Genomic DNA, 22382 nt, shown 5'->3' with positions numbered 1-22382 from the left:
GTTTGTGTCATAATTAGTCGCGGCTTCAACGACCCTACTTCGCACTACTGCTGTTTAAAATGAGGCTGCAGGCTCGCTGCCGTTACCCTCTGTTCAAACTCTTTGGTTCAGACCTGTTTTCAGAAAGGAAAGGGCAGAAAAGTCTATCTCACAAAGCTAGGAAGTGGTAAAAGAAAGGAAGAATTAGTTGATGGCCTTCAGCTATCCCTCTTTCACTCTGTCCCATTCTGTCTCTGCGGCTTAATCACCACGGAAGTGCTGCTTTTCACTGTAACCTGAAAATGAATTGTCCAATGTCGAGACATTACTTCTTCTTCCATCCATCCATCCATCCATCCATCCATCCATCCATCCATCCATCCATCCATCCATCCATCCATCCATCCATCCATCCATCCATCCATCCATCCATCCATCCATCCATCCATCCATCCATCCATCCATCCCACCTGCATCCACTTATGCCTGTTTAGAGTCATGAACTGCATTTCTTCTTCAAAACAAGGAGGAGGAGTCATCCCAGCACACATGATGTACCACAGTACAGATCTGTTGTCACCTCCTTTGTTTAAAAAGTGTCCAAAAGTTCTCAAGAGGAGGTCAGAACTGCAGACAGAATAGTCTAGTCTTCTTTTTCAGCCATGTCTTTGTAATGTGAACAGGATGTGGTTTTACATCAGAAAACATACACATTGGAAAACGCATGTGTCGTCTCTGGAATGTTAATGGATTCATATGTGGCTCTAAAATCTCTTTGTGTGTTTGTGATGCTTCCGACACAAAAATGAATTTTACCAATTAAACAGCATAAAATCACAGAACCTGGCTTTTCTACTTGATGATAATGGTTTAGCTGGTCGTTTTCCATGCGGTCCGGAGCACATGGCCGCCATTTCTTTCAGTTATTCATGAATGATGGTTCTAGCAGCACTGCTGACGGATATGACCCCACAGGCATCGGATACATTTGCCTAACCAAAGCTTATGATGAACAAAAGACCCTAACAATCCACAAGAAGGACACTTGTGGACATTTTTCGGATGTGACTTGAATGTCCCACAAATACCTAATGGGCCTGAAACGTCCCATCGGCCAGTTAGAACTGAGTAAATCCTTTCAGATGGGGGATGAAATATCTTCAAGCTTTCAAAGATTATCTTGAAGTGGAGAATGAGAATCTACACCTGCATGTTGTCGCCTCTGTAGTTTTTATTCATTTTTTAGGGCCCGAGCATTGACAGTGCGAAGGCCCTATTGTATCTGTAGGAATGTTTTTTTCTCTTTTTTTTTTTCTGATGAAATGAGGGCCTTTTTGCCCCACTAAACGTGCCCCAAAAGTCACCAAATTTTGCATGCAAGGCAGGCCTGTCGAAAATGTTTTATCTTTTATGGTTTGCATCAATGGGCGTGGCCTAATGGCTCAACAGCGCCCCCTAGAAAACTTTGTGCCTCAAGCCCCACAATACGGTTTGACGTACATGCACGAAAAGTCGGCCATTTTGAATTAATTGTGTAATTTTGGCACAATTTATGCCGTTTCTTCGCCCGAACTGTAACGTGCACCCAGGTGTGCTATACATCAAAATGTGTGTCTAGATCCTGCGACGATGGGCATTACTTTCCTCAGTCAAAAGCGTTACAATGGCGATGATAGATGCCAAAAAGCGTGCCCCCCCCTTCATCTGATTGGTCCATATTTGATAGTTCCTACTTTCTGCCATAACTTTTGAATGTTTTGACATAAAGACTCGTGGGTGGTGTCATCGGACATGGTTTTGATTCCTTGAACATAATTGGTGCAAATTAGCCCCGCCCCTTCATCTGATTGGTCGATATCTGATAGTTCCTACTTTCTGCCAAACCATTTTGAATGGTTTTATATAGAGAGTTGTGGGTGGTGTCATCCGCTAAATGTCCAGTCCTGAAGAATCTACATGCAAGTCATACAAGCTTCCACTGCAGCCTGAACGTGCACAAGGGTGCGAGGGCCTGTTCATCGCTGCTTGCAGCTTTAATTTATTCTTTTTATTTTACCTGACCCATCAGTGTTGCTTCTCGCGAAACACAAAACTCTTTCATCTTGCAGTAGTGAGGTATTTATTCTTCATTTGTTATTTCTGGCATGATCAAATTAAACACGTTTTTGACATCAGCTTGTATTCCTGTATGATCTGTGACAGCAGATGTTTTCCTGTCACATATTATTTGGTTACTCATGATGTTTAAAAACAATAAACAAGTATTCAAAATTGAAAGCTACACTACAGAGAGATATGTGGAAATGAGAGAAAAAGGCATTTTCTTTCTGTAAGGGCCAACTACTTGTAAGACTCTAAAGATCTGCAACAATCAGCCGGAGCATTAAACTTAGACAGATGAAATAAGTTTTCATATTGTTAGAGGAACTGTTCACTCGGGAGAATCAGCATCATGTGTTTATGTGGATGTTACTTTCATACTTTTCAGTAGCCTAAACACTTTTGTAGATGAGCCACACACCCCATATGGCAGAAGTCCCAATGGTAGCAGCTTTCTTCTTCAGCTGTCATCGCACTGCTGAGATCTGACGTTTCTTCAATTGGAAATTCCAGACAAAATTAATTCAATTTACCTTTTTGTGTTTAATCTCCCTCATTTTTATGGGTAATTGAAACGTTGCTGTTATTGATGCCAAATGTGGGCATTTATAACATCTTTTCAGCTCTATTTATGAGACAAAAGTCACCACCGTGTTCTTTGGTATCCTTGTGAACAACATTATATTCAAATATATTCATGTACCTGTGACTAGAGCTGCAAATATTATTAAGAACTATAATTTCCATGGGACTGTAGCCAGAATCTCCCAGGATGTGGCTGCCTGAAAGAAGACCCAGAAGGACTCCACTATGTAAGAAAAACACAAAAAGCCAGACTCAAATGTGTCTTGACAAGCTACAAAGTTTCTGGGAGAATGTCCTTTGGGCAAATCATACGAAACTGGAGCTTTTGGGTAAGTCACATCAGCTCTATGTTCACGGATGAAAGATGAATTAAGAATAATATCATGTTTGTCCATGCAATTTTCATTTTCTATTAATATAAACTATTTAGATCAATCTAAAATCAAAGCTTTGATACTGTATGTGTGAGAAACGTAATTTGTAATAAGAGATTCTATTAACTTTTGTGGGTTTCAGTACCCTGATAGATCAGATCCACATCTACAAAGATGTATGGTCCTGATCCATAAGGCTTCCTGATCCATATGACATCCTGATCTATAGGGCCTCCCGATCCATAGGGCCTCCTGATCCATAGGGCCCTCCAGTCCATAGGGCCTCCCGATCTATAGGGCCTCCTGATCCATAGGGCCCTCCGATCCATAGGGCCTCCCGATCTATAGGGCCTCCTGATCCATAGGGCCCTCCGATCCATAGGGCCTCCCGATCTATAGGGCCTCCTGATCCATAGGGCCTCATGGTCCGTAGGGCCTCCCGATACACAGGGCCTCACAATCTATAGGTCCTCCTGTTCCATCGGGCCTCTTGATCCATAGGGCCTGCCGATCTATAGGGCCGCCCGATTTATAGGGCCGCCCGATTTATAGGGCCGCCCGATTTATAGGGCCTCCCGATCTATAGGGCCCTCCGATCCATAAGGCCTCCCGATCCATAGGGCCCTCCGATCCATAGGGCCCTCCGATCCAACGGTTTCTCATCAAACTGCCTTTGATAGCAGTTGGTCAGTGCTACAATCCATCAGAGCAACGAACAAGGTTACGTATTCAGAGCAAAGGAATCGGTTCAACAGGAAAGTGATGGGAGTGAGTAAATTAAACTTTTGCTGTATCTGTCGCCAAAACAGCAAATACGTCTACCTGGCAAAGGAATGATTTGTTCAATCAAACTATTAAATTTTTGAAGAAAAAGTCTTTGACTTGTTGTGCAACTCGGGTAGCTTGGCTGTCCAGTTATCGAAGGCTATTAATGAATATTATTAATAATTATTAATAATTAATAAAGTTGACTATTTATCAAATTGTATTATCAAAATGATAATTCTCGTAGGGGCACCACCCCCGATGCCTTACTTTGGGGGAAATTGGATAACTAAACAGCAGAAAATCAGTCTCAATATGATTTGAATTATCCTGCAGAACAGCAAATCTTACTATATCTTACAGAATAACAATGAAGGCGTGATATCCGAACACTAGGCTCTGCTTAAACAAATCAATTTGTGACCAAATCTTGCATGAAATAACAACAACCACTCATTAAAAATCAATCAGGATTTATTTACATACAGGTGTCAAAAGATGATAAACGCAACACCCCCAATAAACCTGATGGCAGAACTTAAGTATTATAAAACAATTAATTAACTAGAAAAACATCAATCAATAAAAATGAAATTAAAGTTAAATGCATGGAATGAAAAAAAGAAATCAAAGCAATAATAAACATGATATCACGAACATGTACGGTTCAAAATATTGTGGCTGCATAAAGATGGCTGCGTTTTTTTTTAAGATGGCGGAACTGTAACCACGCCACGTGCAATTAGAACGGATGGTAATCCCGGTGTTTAAACCGTGATCAACTGGCGAAACTGCGCTTTAAAACATGAATGACTAGCAGAAAGTAGTGACTACAAATTAATGACAACAGTCCTGATAATGATGCTGATGTAATCTCAGCTCTGAACACAGATTTAGCTCTGTAACACTCCCAGTTAAACTCATACACCCAGGTCTCAAAACCTCACGCCTCCTCGGGTCTCCGGGTGCCGATCAGGGGTTCCTGCCGGGTCTTTGGTCGGAGTCCGATCCAAGAGAGTCCTCCCACCTCTCCCGCTCCTCCTCCTGACTCTGGAATCACGAGAGGACGGGGGTACAGCTGAAGCAGCCGGCGCTCCAGCCCCCGGTCCGGAGGCTATCACGTCGTCTCGGGGGCGCGCGGGGCCGGTCCACTTCTTCACACAGTGCGGGTGCCCGTCGGGCTGAGCGCGTGGCCCCAGACGGGGCGGCGGGATGCGTCTCGGTTCTGCGCGGGGCAGGCTGTCCACAGGTCCTTTCAGGTGAAGTTTAAGAGCAGAGAGAGAGGTTAGAACAGAGGAACGGGTCTCACCCTGGGCCGGGGCCGAGCTTCGAAGCGGCTTCCCCCCCCTTTCCAGCTCCCAGGGGCCGGGGATACGTGAAGCAGGACTCTGGATGAAAAGTTGAGACCGAGAGCTGATGGGGGCGGCTCCGCGCACCGCAGCTTCAACGGGCTGCAGGTCCAACGGAGCGGCCCGATGGGGCCTTACACCTCCCCCCAGCCGGGGGGAGAAAGGAAGATGGGATCTTGGCCCAGAGCCAAACGATCCAGCTCGGATGAGATGAAGTGGAGAAGCGAGAGAGTAAAAAGAGAGAGAGATGCAGCCGGCGCTGTCTGCGCCGCGGGTCCTCGCTGATCCTCCGGCCAGACCACGCTGCAGATCCCCCCCTTTGGGGGGGGGGAAGGTCGTGGTCCCTTTGGCCCGGAGCCAAAGGTGGACAAACTGACCCACTGGTTGATGAAGGAGAAAAGAGAGAGATGAACGCGCAGCGCTGCGTTTTGATCCTACGCGTGCTGCGGTGACGTCATCGGTGCCTCATTGCGATTGGATGCGCGCCGCTTGTAGGCGCCACCCCCCCCATGCAAGGCATGCTGGGGGTTGTAGTTCAGGTCGGCCATTTTTGGAGGCACATTACAGCCGATTTTCAGCTGAGCCGTTTCAAAGTTGAATATACACATTCACAAAGTGTTCATACATTTCATACAAGTTCACATGGGCACATGGGCGAGCACAACAACTGTTGATGCCAAAGCCGATTCAAACGGCAGTTAATGCTCAACTGCCGGCATCTACACTGTTTACATCCAGGTTACAATGCCGCTCTGTCGTCATAGTGTTATCCCCTCCCAGAGACTCTCTCTACAAGGATGGACTGAGCCGACTGGCTCCCAGTGACCTTTGGGTATATTCAATGAGCTCCAACAGATGGTAGCTAGACATCCCAGCAGAGCAAATACAAATTTGCCAGTGGTACGTCTAGATTTCCCGGATAGGGTTTCAGGTTAATTCAGAGAAATTTCTGTCTTTTCAGTGAAAAGTTACAAACAGATCTTTCCACATTTGTGTGGGCTTGTGGGTAGGCTCACTTGCTGGAACAGACACATAGGCTACAAAGTGACTGCCATACATAATGTTTCAGTTATGTGTTGTTTATGACAGTAATGAGGAATGATGTATTTTAGCCCACACATCATCTCCAACCATGGTTATTATCCTGTACCACTAGGTTAAGTGCCTAAACCTAACCAGCATAAATCTGAGATGGAGTCAGTTTTGTGAAACTTTGTTGTGTAACAAAGTGCTTGGAAACAGCAACTGAAAAAAAACTAAAAATAAGTAGGCAGAAGCAGTACAGCTGTACATTTTTATTTCAACTAGATTCTTGTGGTTGACTGGACCGGGCATACTAAAAGAAGTGTGATGGACCGAGCAGTCACTGCAGCAATAACAGAGGGAGATCAAAAGCTCAAAACAGAAGAGTCCTTAAAAAGGCCAAAGTAACAGAACTCGTCTACTAAGATCAAACAACTAACCTGCCCAAGTGTAACAAACAAGGGGACTCAAGCAGTGGCCAATCAGCCATCAAAGTAAAACAAACGGGAAAAACCTAACAAAACCAACTGAAATCAACAATTAAGCCCCCTTCTCCCCCCTCATGTCACAAGCTATGGTCCATTTCCTGTCAGCTCTCTGGCCTCCTCCACCTGGGTTCCACTTCTGGCCAGCAGGGGGACAGGAAAAGCTGCAACCCCCAGGGAACCGAAGAAAAAAAAATATAAACCAGATATGCCATGTAAATACACTCTGAACTTGTTTCTTACAAATGTAAGAAAAGACACCAAGTAGTGCTGTCAGAAAATGACTCAGAAAAAAAATCAAAATGGTTTATCTTCTAGGTGATCAATTCATCAGCACTTAGCCCTGAAAGAGGCGGAGATTGTTTCTGTGGGACACAGGAGATGAAGGAAGTCAAAAGACTGACTGCAACTTGGGTGGATGACAGTGAGGGGAAGGGACAGGCGGCAAAAGATGCTGTGGGAGAGGAGAGAGATATGAGGACATGTCATACTTTACCAAGTGTCTTTTTTTCCTGATTTGTCACTGGAGCAGCCTTTCCCTGAGGAGAAAGAGGGAGATATAACTGGGGGAGAAATCAGGGGAGAGAGAGCAAGAGATGTGGAATATGAAGATGGAGAAGGGGATGGAAGAAAGAGAGCAATATTTTGATGTGAGGCCCCATGGCAAAAACTCTCATGGGACAAGCCTGTGGGCTTTCTGAGACAAACATTAATAATGAAACGCTAATTCTCTCTGTCCTCCTTTCATTTTTCCCCTCCTCCTCCTCACTGTCCCTGTCTTCTCCTTCCTTCTGCCCTGAAAGTGTCTAACTGGCAAAAACTATTCATCAGACAGACACTGACGCTGGTACACAGATCCAGGATCAGCTAAAGATATTGGACAATTATCACTACCTTTGAGGCCTTTAGGTGTCGCTTTGAGAAAACGATTGATGTTTTGGGTGACGCGTGGAGAACATCAAGTTTAGAACATCAAACACTCCTTCCTGTCGATTTCTGTCGTTACAATTTTGAAACTTGTGGCTGAGACTCAAATGTACTTCTTGGCTTGTAGGTTATAATGTTATAATGCAAAGTTATTGAAACTGTACTAACAATGAGTTTCATATTTTCTGTAGGCACACAATATTTCATGAAATGTAATCTACAGGGGGTACTAAAACATTTCTATGCCTCATGCACCAGCTGAGGTCAAAGTGAAAAGCTTCGCTTGTAGGCGGTACCAGAGGTGGCACCCCACCGATCAAATTTACACGTCCAGATGTAGATGTCCAACGTTCATTAAACTTTATGGTCTTCATTTGGGTGGTTGGAAAGAATTGATGAAATGTGAAGCTGATAGAGGACACTATGTTGGTTTTGCCAACATTGTTAAAGTCAAAGGTAGTAGGAAAAAACTGCTTCCTCTGTGATTCCATGTGATTGTCAAATCAGATGGCTTCATGACCACATTTCTATTCTCTAACTTTTTCCGACAGACATCATTTCTTAAAAAAAAGGCTGTAAAAACTGAGGCCCTTTCTTCACTAGTGAAATAAAATACTAAATAAAAATGCTGTGAACCTTTTCTGGAATGCACTGACCCTGTGATCGCACCTTGCAGCTATTTTACTTTACTCTGTTTTGCGTTATCTATATGAGGTGAGCAAACCCATTTATTTTCATATCGACCTATCACATGGACATGTTCAGGACATGTTAACTTTATTCTCCAGGGATGAAACTTGAACTTTGGCTCTTCTTCACCATCAGCCAGACTTAAAACAGAAAGCATATTTCCACCTGCTTGTAACATGTGATTGTTTCATTCACTCTTCCTTTATGTGTGTGTATATATATATATATATATATATATATATATATATATATGTATATATGTATATATGTATGTATGTATGTGTGTGTGTGTGTGTGTGTGTGTGTGTGTGTGTGTGTGTGTGTGTGTGTGTGTGTGTGTGTGTGTGTGTGTGTGTGTGTGTGGGTGTCGGTGTGTGTGTGTGTGTGTGTGTGTGTGTGTGTGGGTGTCGGTGTGTGTGTGTGTGTGGGTGTGGGTGTGGGTGTGTATATATCATGTATTGCAACAAGGTATTGACATGATAGCATCACGCAGTTGCTATAGATTTGTCAGCTGCACATCCATGATGTGAATCTCCTGTTCCATCACATTCCAAAGGTGCTCTACTGGATTGAGATCTGGTGACTGTGGAGGCCGTTTGGTAGTGAAGTCATTGTCATGTTCAAGAAGCCCGTCTGAGATGGCCTTTTCATGACATGGCCCGTTATCGTGCTGGAAGTAGCATCAGAAGATCGTACGCTGTGGTCATAAAGGGATGGACATGGTCAGCCACAATACTCAGGGAGGCTGTGGCGTCGGCACGATGCTCAGTTGGTGCTATTGGATCCAAAGTGTGCCAGGAAAATATCCCCCCCACCATGACACCCCCACCACCAGCCTGACCCGTTGATACAACGCAGGATAGATCCATGCTTTCATGTTGCTGACACCAAATTCTGACCCAACCCTCCGAATGTTGCGGCAGAAATCGAGACTCATCATACCAGGCAACGTTTTTCCTTCTTCTGTTGTCCAGTTTTGGTGAGCCTGTGCAAATTGTAGCCTCAGTTTCCTGTTCTTAGCTGACCAGAGTGGCATCTGATGTGGTCTTCTGCTGCTGTGGCCCATCCACCTCAGGGTTCACGTGTTGTGTGTTCAGAGATTCTCTTCTGCATACCTCGGTTGTAACGAGTGGTTGTTTCAGTTACTGTTGCCTTTCTATCAGCTCCAACTAGTCTGGTCATTCTCCTCTGATATATATATATATATATATATATATATATATATATATATATATATATATATATATATATCTCCTCTGACCTCTGCCATCAACAAGGCATTTGCGCCCACAGTACTGATCACTGGATATTTTCTCTTTTTCAGACCATTGTCTGTAAACCCTAGAGATGGTTGTGCGTGAAAATCCCAGCAGATCAGCAGTTTCTGAAATACTCAGACCAGCCTGTCCGGCACCAACAGCCATGCCACGTTCAAAGTCACTTAAATCACCTTTCTTCCCCGTTTTGATGCTGGTTTGAACTACAGCAAGTCGTTTTGACCATGTCTACATGCCTAAATGCAGTGAGTGGCTACCACGTGATTGGCTGATTAGAAATCTGCGTTAACGAACAGTTGGACAGGTGTACCTAATAAAGTGATTAGACTGTATGTCGTGTACGTGTATGCGAGTAATAAAAGTGTAAGATCTTGAGTGAGGGCCTTCCTTCTCGGTGGTTCTGCATCTGTTTTCACAGTCTGTGGTGTTAGTCTAATTTGCCAGGTCAGTGCGTCCTTACTTCACCTCATCATTTTGCACATTAGAGATCACTTGATATTATTCTGCACCACCCCCTCTTCCCTCCCCCATTTTAAGCTTATTTAAATATTTACCATTTCCTCTTTTCCTTATTTGCATGCTTTCACTTATACAAGATAGGCCGATGAGATGAATACAGCTCGATCCAACCCGGAAACACGGCGACCCAAGCTGTCCTCTCCATTAATGGGGACTGCTCCTCTAACTTTCAATGACTGGAAATCCTTCCAGGTGGAGCTGTCCAGGAAATCCGAATATCTCTCATCAATATACTTATTATATGGGAAAAGAAAACACACTCTTTCAGTTCCAAGGTTTTTAGTATTAGGACAGGAAATCAATCAGTAAATTAAGGATAATCACGTCCACGTCTCAGAATGAGTATATGAGATGAACAACAATACTATATGATATTGTGTCATTATTTATTACACAAAAACTTAACCAAGACACGTGGTACACTTCATGATTCAACAGCTTGTACCTTTGACAAAATGAGTTTGACGTAATCATACTTTGTGCAACGTTATGAGTCTCATTGTCGTGGAGGACTTTCTTCTATATCATGTTGCTTCAAGCATTAACTCATTTCAACCCAGCTTTCTGTTTGATTTTACTTGCCAGAGAAATGGGCTCACGTGTTGTCATGAACTTTAAAGATGGCATGTTATGCAACCTTGATCCATATTTATTTAGCCCATGCACTACAATAAAGTCATTTCACTTCCCTGTTTGTTTTGGTTTCTGTAAGTGGCATGGTACAGAAACCCACGCTCTTCTGCACTCCATCTTGGAGTCGGGCTAAAGGTTCAAAAGTGGTTATGCAACTGCTCTCCGTTATTGATTTGCAAAGAGACGTCTATAGGAGCTTGTTGCTGCCACTTGACAGCAGTCAGTCTTTTCTCTCTGGTGGACAACAGTTGCTTTGTGGTGCTGTGAAACTGAAAGTTAAATAAGATTGTCCAGCGCTGCTACTCCGTCTTTTACCTGTGGGTGGGAGTTCATCGTTCTCTGAGATTTGTTCTCTTCGTTGTGAAACTGGGTTGTGTTTCCCCCCGATCCAGATCATGAAGGTGATACGGCAAAGAAAACCCCTCTAAAAAAATCATTTTGAAAAAGGGATGAAGCATCAGAGTTTATGTAATTAATGTAATCATGTAGCGTAAGAAAGATTCAAAACAGCAACAGCTTTTTGTAAATAGGAATATTTCTCTGGGACTTTTCATCACATAGCATTTATGGAAACCACTTAAGAGACAAAACAGCCATATCAAAATACTCTCCAGCGTAGCTTGTCTCTCTAATTTGAACATTTTTTAAGTGGGCATAAGTGATGATTGAAAGACAATTTTGTACTTTCGTTATTACTGTTTTTCTCATATTTAATTTCTACTGAATTCCATCCTTCACGACAACAATGCTGCAATTAAATGTTGACAATTAAAAACATGCTTTACCACGACGTAAAACATTCTTGGAATTCAGATGGAGGACGTCTTTGACACCGTGTGGTTTGTTCCTGCAAATGACGCTGCCCTTGTCCAGGTCCCTCTCTCCTCTCCTGGGATTAATTGACAGAAATGTATTGTTTTGAAATGAAATCCCGTGTGATGTATCACAAAACGTTCCCAGATGTCGATATGGAATGAATCATTTTGATTATTGTGTAAATGTCTGGAGGAGAACTAAAATCATATTGTCATCAACACAGTTTCTGTTTGTCTCCCTCAGGTTAGAGAGAAGGACAATCCTGCCGCCGCCCCCATCATCCATGGCCTGAAAGGTGTTGTCCATCATGGTGAGTTGCAGTTTCATGACAGCTAGAAAACATCCAGGAATTCTGATTTGAGGTTTAAATCTGCTTTAATAATTCAGATGTCCCAGTACCTTTTTTCTTTTTTTTTTTCAGTATTCACTTTTAGTATTGGCCAATACTGAGTATTGTCCCAATACAAGTGTTCAATTTCATTTGAATATATCTATTAACAAACTAGGCAGTTGTTTCTTTTAAATTCACATCAAATAACGAATTAAAGAAATTACACCTTAAGTACAGCCATAAAAAGTTATATTTTGAATGTTTCGGGGTCCAAGCGCTCATTTAGTCGACGCACATTTTTAGGAACTGTTGGAGGAAGCTGAAGAAAACAAACAAGTGCTGAAAGTGCATGGAAACGCCACATTAAAAGGGCCTTTGCTGGGATTCAAACCGTAAACCTGCATGTGCTGGGAGAGCAACAGTTCAGTCCAGCTGGATTTAGCAGATTCACCTCCTTCACTCTCCATCTGATACTCCCTTTCAACGAGGACAATCCAGTCTTGGTTTAGATTCCGACGTCTCACCAGGAGCCAGTTCTTACTATTTTGGACTTCTCAAGGAAACTGGCAAAGATTTGAAGGAAAGAAAAAGGCTCGGTGGGGTCACGCTGACCAACCAGACAAACCACCTGTCAGTGGTTAATGGAAATATCTGTTATCCAGAGTATTGAAGCAGTTTGCTTCAGTTAAGACAGAAATGCAGAAACTCTTTTTGTGTTATTCAAGTAATCAAATAGTTTCATTTATATACTTGGTGATTTTAATCATTCTGGTTTGCCTGAGTGGTTAGAAACATGTGACAAATAAAGAATGCATATTCATTTCTGGCCTGATTTATGTTTCTACTTGGCAACTTTCACCTCCGTGTAGGACCAGCATTGTTGTTTGCATTCATGCTTCTCTGTTGTCGTGTGTTGAATCTGTAATCACACCAACAAAAGCTAGGTTGCGGTGTGGGTTCCTTTTTTGCTGTGCTGAGCTTCCTTTGTTGTTTACTTCCTATATGTAGCAAAGGCAAAGCAATAAAGCCTATCTTATGCGAGGTGGAGATGGTAAATGTTGAACCACAGTATTATTTTTTTTCATGGCAATAACAATCTTTCTACCCGACTTCAAAAGCATCAAAGAAAAATAAGTGGTAGCAGGAACTATGAAAAAGAGGAAGAAACACAGTACCGATGGGTAAATCAAGTCTTTGAAAAGACTACGTTCACGCTGCAGGCAAAAGCCACCCAGATCGGATTTTTTCCCCCACATCTGATTGACAGGAAATCCAATTTTTTTCACATCAGACCCTGGTCACGTTCACATGTGGCCCTAAATCATATACGTATCTGATGTTTTCTGAACAGTCAGGTCGCATCTCATCCATCTTTGATGTCCCTTTTATGCAATTATTGTCACATTTCCACGATGAGGGGATTGTTTTTTTTAAATGAAATCTGCTACAGTGAAACTGGTCAGGTCACGTCCCACCAGTCCCGGCTCTGATCTCTCACCCACACACCACTCTGGACAGACAATGACTGCGTTTCCATGCATCAATAACCCTTTTAAAACCCGAATATTGGCAATAACCCGAATTTGCACGGCCATGTAAACACCAATAACCCCTTTGAATAACCCGAATTTGCTCATATTCTGGTTTTTAAAAACCTGAATATGACCCCTGGGTTACTCCTTTTAAAACCCTAATATTGGGTCATGTAAACGCCTAACGGAATATCCCCATCAAACGGAACAGGAATTTGTTTTCTGCGCGTGCTCTGTTCACAAGGAATCCTGGTCTTTTGAGTCCAGGAAGTTCTTATAAACACGGAGAAACCAAGACCAGGAGGAGACTAATCACTTCATAAATGTAATGAAGGATATGAACATTTTGGTATTTGTAGACGGTAGAAAGTACGGGGATAGCGAGATTTAAAAGAAGGTGAGCCAAAAGTTGTGCGAAGCAGCATTTGTTTTGAATTTGGATACAGGAAGAAGAAGCAGAAATGACGCTAATTGCGTCATCACGTTCTCCGCGCGTCGCTGGTTTGATCGGGATGTCCCGAATGATTAATCACCATGTATACAGGGATAACCCTGTTTGCTCACGCATGGAAACGGAATATTCCGAATGTTTCAGTAACCGGAATATTAGCAATAACCAGAATTTTGACTGCATGTAAACGTAGTCATTCCAGCCATCCTTGTTTACTTCCGATCACATGATGTACTGCGTTTGACATCACTTCGTCCTCCTGCACGTGTGGATCACTTTGAAGCAGAAGCCTCTTGACAACAAAGTTTGATTCAAGACGCATTTAAAAATGCTAATGTGAACAACCACAAAATGATTGGATCTTGGTAAATAAAATCCGAGTCGAAGTCGAAGTTCATGTTGTTCCACCCAAAAGATCAGTTGGGATTCGTTCACCAAGTTGTTCACGGAGATAAAGTCCAGGTGTAGTTTCCCACCTGGACGTTCCTGAACCGCAACATTACGCAGGATTAATTACTCTCATTTTCTACTTCAAACTATTAAATCAATAAATAAATCAATAACTCCATTGTGGAGTCAAAGAAGTTTTATGTTGTTCATTTTACACTATATATTTATGTTTTCACTGAAGACGACGTTGCTTTCTATCATATATTTATGATAAAAAAACTCCATCAAAAAATCATCAGGTATAGATGTCAGTCGATGAAAAACTTTGTTTAAAATTGTTTTAATTTGTGAAAAGCTGCATGTCTGAAACCATTGGACCTAATCATGAATTGCTGCCACAAATTCACTCACTCAGTCACTAATCGATGGCTCTCACCGTCTGAGTCCAGCAGTCATTCTGGTCTTTGAGTCGGTACGTTTACTAATGACACATCAGCTCGCTCAGTCACATTCAAGCTGCTCGCTCGCTTACAGTTGATTCCACAGCGCTGCCGTCAGGAGTCTTGAGGTTTATGGTCTGCATTAAGTTCACGCCATGCGTCCGCATTTAATACGTCTCTCTTCATCACAAAAATACAAGGCCTTAAATTCCCATTTGTTTTTGTGTCTGTCTCCACCAGCCAGTAGGACAAGTCATTCGGGGAATGAAGAAATCATTCATTTCACACTGTTCTCATCACGGGAGATGATAAGGAATCAAAGCTGTGCTGCAAGCTGAGATGTGATTGGTTGGGATAGCCGACCTGAAGCATGATTGTTTACAGTGACCAAGAGTAGCTAAATGAAAGAAACTCTCTTGACCCTGCGACGAATGGAAGCAATGAGAGCGACTCATGTTGGCAAAGTAATCGTTTCTCGTTCCTTTGAAAGAATAGATCGTCCAGATCAGTTTGTTCAAGAGATACACTTTTTCTGCTAGGATATTATTCTCAGATATTGAGATTTCCTCAGATCAATTCAAATAAAAGTTGATTAGCAGAGGATAGAGTGTGATAAAGGCTTCCTACATCATTCCAGTAATATCTTAGATAGATGGATTGCTCTCCTTGAACTCATCCTGTCCTGCGTCTACTTTTGTCCTATATTTTTACTCTGTCCTTGTCAAATGCAAACCTTAAGATGTGCTTTTCTTTCTCATGAAGCAGTCGTACTATTGACATTGAAATGGGTGCACAAAGCACTGCTAATCATTCTGCAGTTATCTTTTTCAATAAATACCCTCTTTGAATTTTGAGCTCTGAAAAGGAAACTGTTAGGCACACCTAGTATACCTGATGAGTGAGCGTAAATACACTCATCATTTCCTAAGGTTTACCAGAGGGTTGGTATGTCTGTGTGGTTGGGTGACCAAGTCATCACATCTTCCAGTTTATCAGTCATTAGTCATGGAGTGTAAACACCACAATACAGTAATCCCTCACTAGAACGCGGTTCACCTTTCACGTCTCGCTGCTTCACAGATTTACATTGTGCATCATGTTCTGCATTCTGATTGGCTAAACAGTCTCCCCGCTTCTTCACTTCCTGTATCACTAACGTTGGTCGCTTAGCAACAAGCTGAGAACGGCCAATGAGCTTCAGCAGCAGCTCAAGAACGGGACCCTTTGATTAATCGTTCATTACATAGGCCTTCCAGAAAAACGCGATTACGCGATCGCATAATTCATTGCATAATCAGCCAAATGGCGCAGATTATGCGGGGATAGATTTATTCCTAAAAGGGCGCATATTTCCCGCGATAATTGCATATGTCCGCGCTAAATATGCGATTATGCGGGGATTATGCGGAGCTCGCTTGATTTCACAATAGCCGAACATTTTCGCATAAAGTTTGGAAAAGGGGGAAGTGTTGTGAGTGACATGTCGGGACGCCCGGTTGCGACGTGCGGGACCCGCCCGGGGACCTCCGCACCCCTCGCAGAAGCCGCCACCCCCCAAACAGCAGCTCTCACCCGTGGGGGTGAGAGGAAAAAGGGAGTGCCGTCTCCGTCGAGCCCCCAGCTTGCGCGGGGGGCACGGCTGCCGGTGGACTCAGGTCTCCGCACTGACCGCGTACCACTGCGCACGCTGCGCACGCTCCCATCCACTTGGGGATCTTGGCGGCGGACGCGTGGGGTGATGGAGCTCTGGCTCGTCCCCTCACCGCGTCGGTGCGCCCGGCAATCACCCGAGCACCGAGCCGCGGGCTGGAGGGGAGAGACCAGGCGGGGACGACCTCAGATCAGACAGCCCGCTGAATTAAGCATATTACTAAGCGGAGGACATGAAACTAACAAGGATTCCCTCAGTACAATCAGCATTCTTTTAATCTGTGTTCTTATGTATTGAGTGTTGTATGTTTTTATCATGGACCTCGAGTCTGACTAATAAACGATGATGATGATGATGATGATGAGTAGCGGCGAGCGAAGAGGGAAGAGCTCAGCGCCGAATCCGCAACTTCCTGCATATTTTGCATATTTTGCAACTTTCCGCATATTCCACGACTTCCCGCATATTCCGCAATTTCACCGCATAAAAGCACATAAAAAACCTGCACATTTAATCGCATAATCAATGATTTTAGCCCGCAGAATCAAGGATTTTTGCCCGCGTTTTTCTGGAGGGTCTAATTACAGTCTCAGATATAATCCATGGTGGCATGTCGGTTTATAAGAATCTTTCTGCCCAGAAGAAAAAGACCGACAAAAGCTACCCATAACTATGTTCTACTCTTGAAGAAACACACCTGCACCACAGGCTTTAGAAGAAAAAGACGCTACAGAGTGAGTCAGGATGCAGCAGCATCAGAAGAGCAGGGAAATAGAACCCAGTCACAATTTGTCCTACTGTACTTATTGTATCTTCGTTCATAATCATTTTTCATTTTCTCCCGTTCAAATCCAATTAATCGGGTCGCGGTGGGGCGGTGCTGATCTACGCAATTTGAAGCCTTGTATAATAATTGTAAAAAAAAAAAGGGGGCTACTTCGCGTATTTCCCTTATCATGGGTTCTTTTCTGAAACGTAACCCCCGCGAAAAACCAGGGATTACTGTAACTTAAAGTCTCTCGATTACAACACAGCAGGTCATGATGTCTGACGCGGACGTCAGGCCACCCAAGTTCAATCAAGGTCGTGCTCCAACCTCTCTGACAGGGGCAGCGTTTGGCTATTTTGTTCTGGCCCCACCAGCACTTTCTCCTCTCGTTTGTTGGCTCGTCAGGTTGACAAGCACCACAACCTTGACCACGCTGTTTTTGTACTTCATGCCATGTTGCCTTTTATAAGGAGCTTCAGTGGATTAAATACCAACTAATAAGCTCACCAGCATGTGGCTTTCCACGTGCACATCCTGCGAAAGCAGCCGAATATAAAGGCTGAGTCTGACTTACTCAGTGTGTTCATGAACAGTTCTGGTGGCACAAAGATTAGGACAGTTTACAGAGACTTTGGAGGGAAATTAAACCACTGAACATGTGGTAGAGGGATAATGGGAAAAGTAAACAAAGCTCATGCTTTCGTTTTTAAATTCATTTTGAGTTATTTTTGCATATTATCTTAAATTAGATTACTTTATTGGAATTAAAACAACCATATTTAAAAGTAAGAGCGGAGCTTGTTAAAATTAATAAGATAATAAATAATCTGAGGGTGTGGGGTGTGCTTGTGTACACATATGCACACACTCTCATATACTCCCACACACACACACACACACACACACACACACACACACACACACACACACACACACACACACACACACACAACACCAACATATGCTTTAACATAAAACAGGGCTGATAATTGCAAACAACACATTTCAGTCTAAACAAACTATTACACACAACTACTGAGAGATGGTTCTCATTATTATTGCCGATCATGACCACTGCAATGAAAAAGCTAATTTAAATAGAATCAGAAAATTCACTGGGGTTGAAGATAAAATGAGAGAATACAAATCTTAATCATCTCCAGCAATAACATAGTAAAGTTTCTCCCTCACAGGCTAATGAGAAGAGATCCGGGGTGAACACTACCAATGCCCAACAGTCACCAGGAAAATATACCACCATTCTTACAATCAACAATACAACAACAATACTGTAATCTAAATTATTTACAACATCGACACACCTTATGTAGCTATTTATTTTCTATTTTTACATGTGCTTTAACAATTTGTGGGTCTCACATATTAACTTTTTTTTTTTTTTTTTTTTAACCAAGCAACAGAGAAGCTTTTTATGGACAAAAAGTCAATGTTATGCCTGAATATTCACTCAAAAAACTAAATGGAATTCTTTTCAGTCTAAAAATGCCAAGATTTAAATGTCTTTGACTCAGTCTCAGACAGAGCCCCACTTTGCCCCAATACAGTTTTCAGTCAGTGATTATTGATTAGTGTCATCAAGATTATGATAGTGTTGCAATTTCCTCGCCTCTTCACTTCACTGGACTGGAAACCAACAACTTTTACAAAATTCCCTATAGGTAGATTCTTCTTAAAAATAAAAAAATTGGTTGTACCTTTTATATCGTATCTCATGTTATGGGTGAACTGGGTTTCGGCGTCGTCTTCATTTATTTGTTGGGTTTTTCATATCCCTACGATGATATGGTGGAGGGAGCATCCTGGTTTGGGCTTTCTTCACGGCCTAGTAAACATTGGCTGATGCAGCATGGCAAGGACATGACCCTAAACGTGGAATAAATCCACCACAGAACAGTTTTAGAGCCCAGACCTCAACCTCACAGAGGTGCTGTGGAGAAACCTCATGAGAGCTGTTAACACTAGACGCCGTGCAAATGTGGCTGAGCTGAGGCAATTCTGGGAAGAGGAATGGCCAAAACTCCCCCCTGAACATGATGCCGGATTGATCCAGAGAAACTGGAAGTGCTTGCTTTCGGTCCTCCAGAACTGTGTTAAATACACAAAACATGTGTTATTACCTTAAGCACTTTTTTTTTGCCTTTTATTGTGACTTAGATGAAGATCAGATTAAAGTTGGTCGCAAATTGATACAGAGAGCAAAATGTTTACGTACTTTATTTATAATGCAAATGCATTTCCATTCAGAAATTCATTTTGCAGCACATTCTTGTTCGACCTACAGATATAAGAGATTGTTCCCCCTTGGCAAACTTTAGATCACTATAGACCAAGAAAGCAAGACCATGTCACAGTTGTTCACATGCAGCAAGCATCGGTCAAACACCAACTGTGTACATTCCCGTGAGGAGCTTTGTAAAGGCTTCTCTCCTCTGCAGAAATTAAAATCCTCACCATTTGATAGCCACATGCAACTCAATGGTTCTAACAAGGTGACCTCTCCCGGCGTTGGAAGGAAGGAGGGAAAATGGACTCAGAAGACATGCTGCTCCACCTTCACCAATTACTCCTTTCAACCTACAGGACTGTCTCAGAAAACAAAAATGTCATACATTCTGGATTAATTACAAATCAACTGAAATATTGCAAGCCTTTTATTTTTTTAATATTGCTGATTATGGCTTACAGTTTAAGATTAAGATTTCCAAAATATTCTAATGTTTTGAGATAGGATATTTGAGTTTTCTTAAGCTGTAAGCCATGATCAGCAATATTAAAATAATAAAAGGCTTGCAATTTTTCAGTTGATTTGTAATGAATCCAGAATGTATGACATTTTTGCATTACAGAAAATAAAGGACTTTATCACAATATTCTAATTTTCTGAGACAGTCCTGTGTTTTGTGTTTGGCTGTTTTCTGTTTGATGCCACATTTGCCAAGTTCAGTGCTTTCCCAGATGCAAACATTTTAGAGCCTTGTCCTATCACCTACCACCCTCAAGTGCACCTCCACAACCAAACCTCCAACACACAGACATCAACAGTCCAGATTTGCCTCCAACATTCCCACCCTCCACCTTGCTCTGTTGTATACATTTGACAGAGAACAAAAAGCTTCTTTTAGTACTCAGCATTTGGGAGATAGCAGAAGGGGCTTTTCAACAGGAGGTTGAAAAGCAGGAGGAGGTGAGAGACGAATGCAAGATGGAAATGGAAGATGGCGAGGCCTGCAGTTCTGGCCCACAAAAGGACAGCCCTCTGGCAGCCCTTCCTGTCATGCAGTGGTGGACAGTTACGGAGTAAATTTACTTGAGTACTGTACTTAAGTACATATCCAGAGGATTTGTACTTTACTTGAGTATTACATTTCTTTGGTACTTATTACTCTTACTTGAATACATTTCCAAGACAAATATTTTTACTTTTACTCGAGTAAATTTCTAGGAAGGCTGCAAAGTACTCGTTACTTTCAGGTCTGCTCTTTTTTATTCTTCCCTAAAATCCTATTGGACACAAGCTGTTTTTGTCAAAGGAGGAGACAGGCACAGAGACAGACAAGACAGACATGGGGAGACAGTTTGTTATGCTCTATATTGCTATATTGTACTGGTACATGTCCTTCCTGTAAAGTTGAGTGACTTCAACATTGAGTTATTGAAAGCAGAGATGTAGTTTTTTTGTAAAGCAGTGGTCTTTGAGGGGGATCCAGACTTAGTTGGATGGTGCAGGTTCATTTGGTTTCAGTTCATGATTGTTAATAAACTCTGCATCATCTGCTGTCCTCTTATGATCCCATTCATTTGATTTGTTTTTGGTGTTTCTGCAGGTTTTATATAACATTGTGGTTCTAAAAGCAGCACATCAATGCAGCTGGTTTCAAAGAGTTAATTCTCAGAAACAAGAGTTAAAAGATCCTTAAATTAATTTAGAAAAAATATAGTAATTTACTGATGTGGAAAATAAGAAATTTACTCTTACTCTTACTTTTACTTAAACTAAATTTAAAAGCATTTACTTTTGGATACTTAAGTACCTTTAAAAGCAAGTACTTTTCTACTCTTACTCGAGTAATATTTTGACTGAGCTACTTTTACTTGTAACGGAGTAAATTTTGACCAGTAGTATTTGTACTCTTACTCAAGTACTGGTGTCGAGTACTCTGTCCACCTCTGCTGTCATGTGACCCACCTGTCTGTATCTTGGGTCCCGTTCAAACATGCTCCTTCACCATTTATATCCCCAGTTGACATCCTCCCTCTTTACGTTTTCATTGGACCAGTGGATGAAGCACAAATTTCTCTCACACTTTCTTCTCCCTCTGAATAGTTTATTCTCAAAGCAGGTGACGATTCATCCTTCATCCTGGAACACTCTGCTTTCTTTCTGCTTCCTCCTCACCCCTCCCACTCTCTGAGGCAGATGAGTAATGACGCGTTAAAGATGAAAATGTATTAATACAAGATGTTGAAAAATTTATTCACTACCTGCATTATATAAGAAGATGACATACAGTCTAAAATATAAAAAGTTTCACATTTTTCAAGGTGAGACAAGTTGTTACCTTAAAAAGACTGTAAGAGGTAATATTTAGATTTCAGATCAAACTACTGTTATAGCAAAGCGATTCAGCCTGAAACGTGATTCCAGACAGTGTTTTAAGAGCCTGTATGCTGGGATGGTGAGCTGATATGCTGGTTAGATTCATTTTTTTGCACCACTGGCTTTAAACTCCACTACCCAGAGAGTCCGTCGATGGCCGACGATGGTCAATGATGACTTTGAAATAATCAATAACCTAATACCACTGTTATTTATCTTTACATTTAGTTTTGACCATGGTTCACTGTCCCCTAGTAGCAAATGTATACCAGCAGAATATTATTATTTCATTTCATTTGGAGCCTAACATAAAATCATTCACACTTATATAAAGATTAAACTTTATTTAGGTTGTAGAGAAGATGGTGCAATATGTTTCCCATTCACACAACTAGAGCGTCCTTGTAAGCCACATGTTTTTATCTCTATGATCCCACACCAATAATAAGGTTGTTGGGCTTAATGTTGCATTTTAATGCCTTGCTCAAAGGCGGAAAATCAAAATTCCTTTCTTTCCAGTTTGAAAACAACCACATGAACCACAACTGTGAGCATTTGGGCCTGGAGCTGTGATGTCTGAGCATTGATTATACTGTAAATGAAATTCAAGACCGTAAAGATTTCTGGTCATTCAAACACCATCTTGTTAAATTGTGTCAATTATACGTGAGTTTTCCT

At 42.1% G+C, this 22382-nt stretch overlaps 1 protein-coding gene across 1 annotated transcript in view; it reads left to right on the top strand.

The window, feature by feature from the left end:
* LOC133449557 (receptor-type tyrosine-protein phosphatase gamma-like) overlaps positions 1-22382 on the top strand; it is a 448089-nt gene that overhangs the window by 331529 nt on the left and 94178 nt on the right. The window contains exon 6 of the mRNA XM_061728722.1: positions 11766-11832. Coding sequence (XP_061584706.1) covers positions 11766-11832 — 67 coding nt within the window. The remainder of the gene's footprint in view (positions 1-11765; positions 11833-22382) is intronic.

The sequence above is a fragment of the Cololabis saira genome, chromosome 8 (assembly GCF_033807715.1).
Source record: "Cololabis saira isolate AMF1-May2022 chromosome 8, fColSai1.1, whole genome shotgun sequence".
In the NCBI taxonomy this organism is placed as follows: Eukaryota; Metazoa; Chordata; class Actinopteri; order Beloniformes; family Belonidae; genus Cololabis; species Cololabis saira.
The sequence above is the reverse complement of the archived record's forward strand: the minus strand, read 5'-3'. Positions and strand labels throughout refer to the sequence as shown.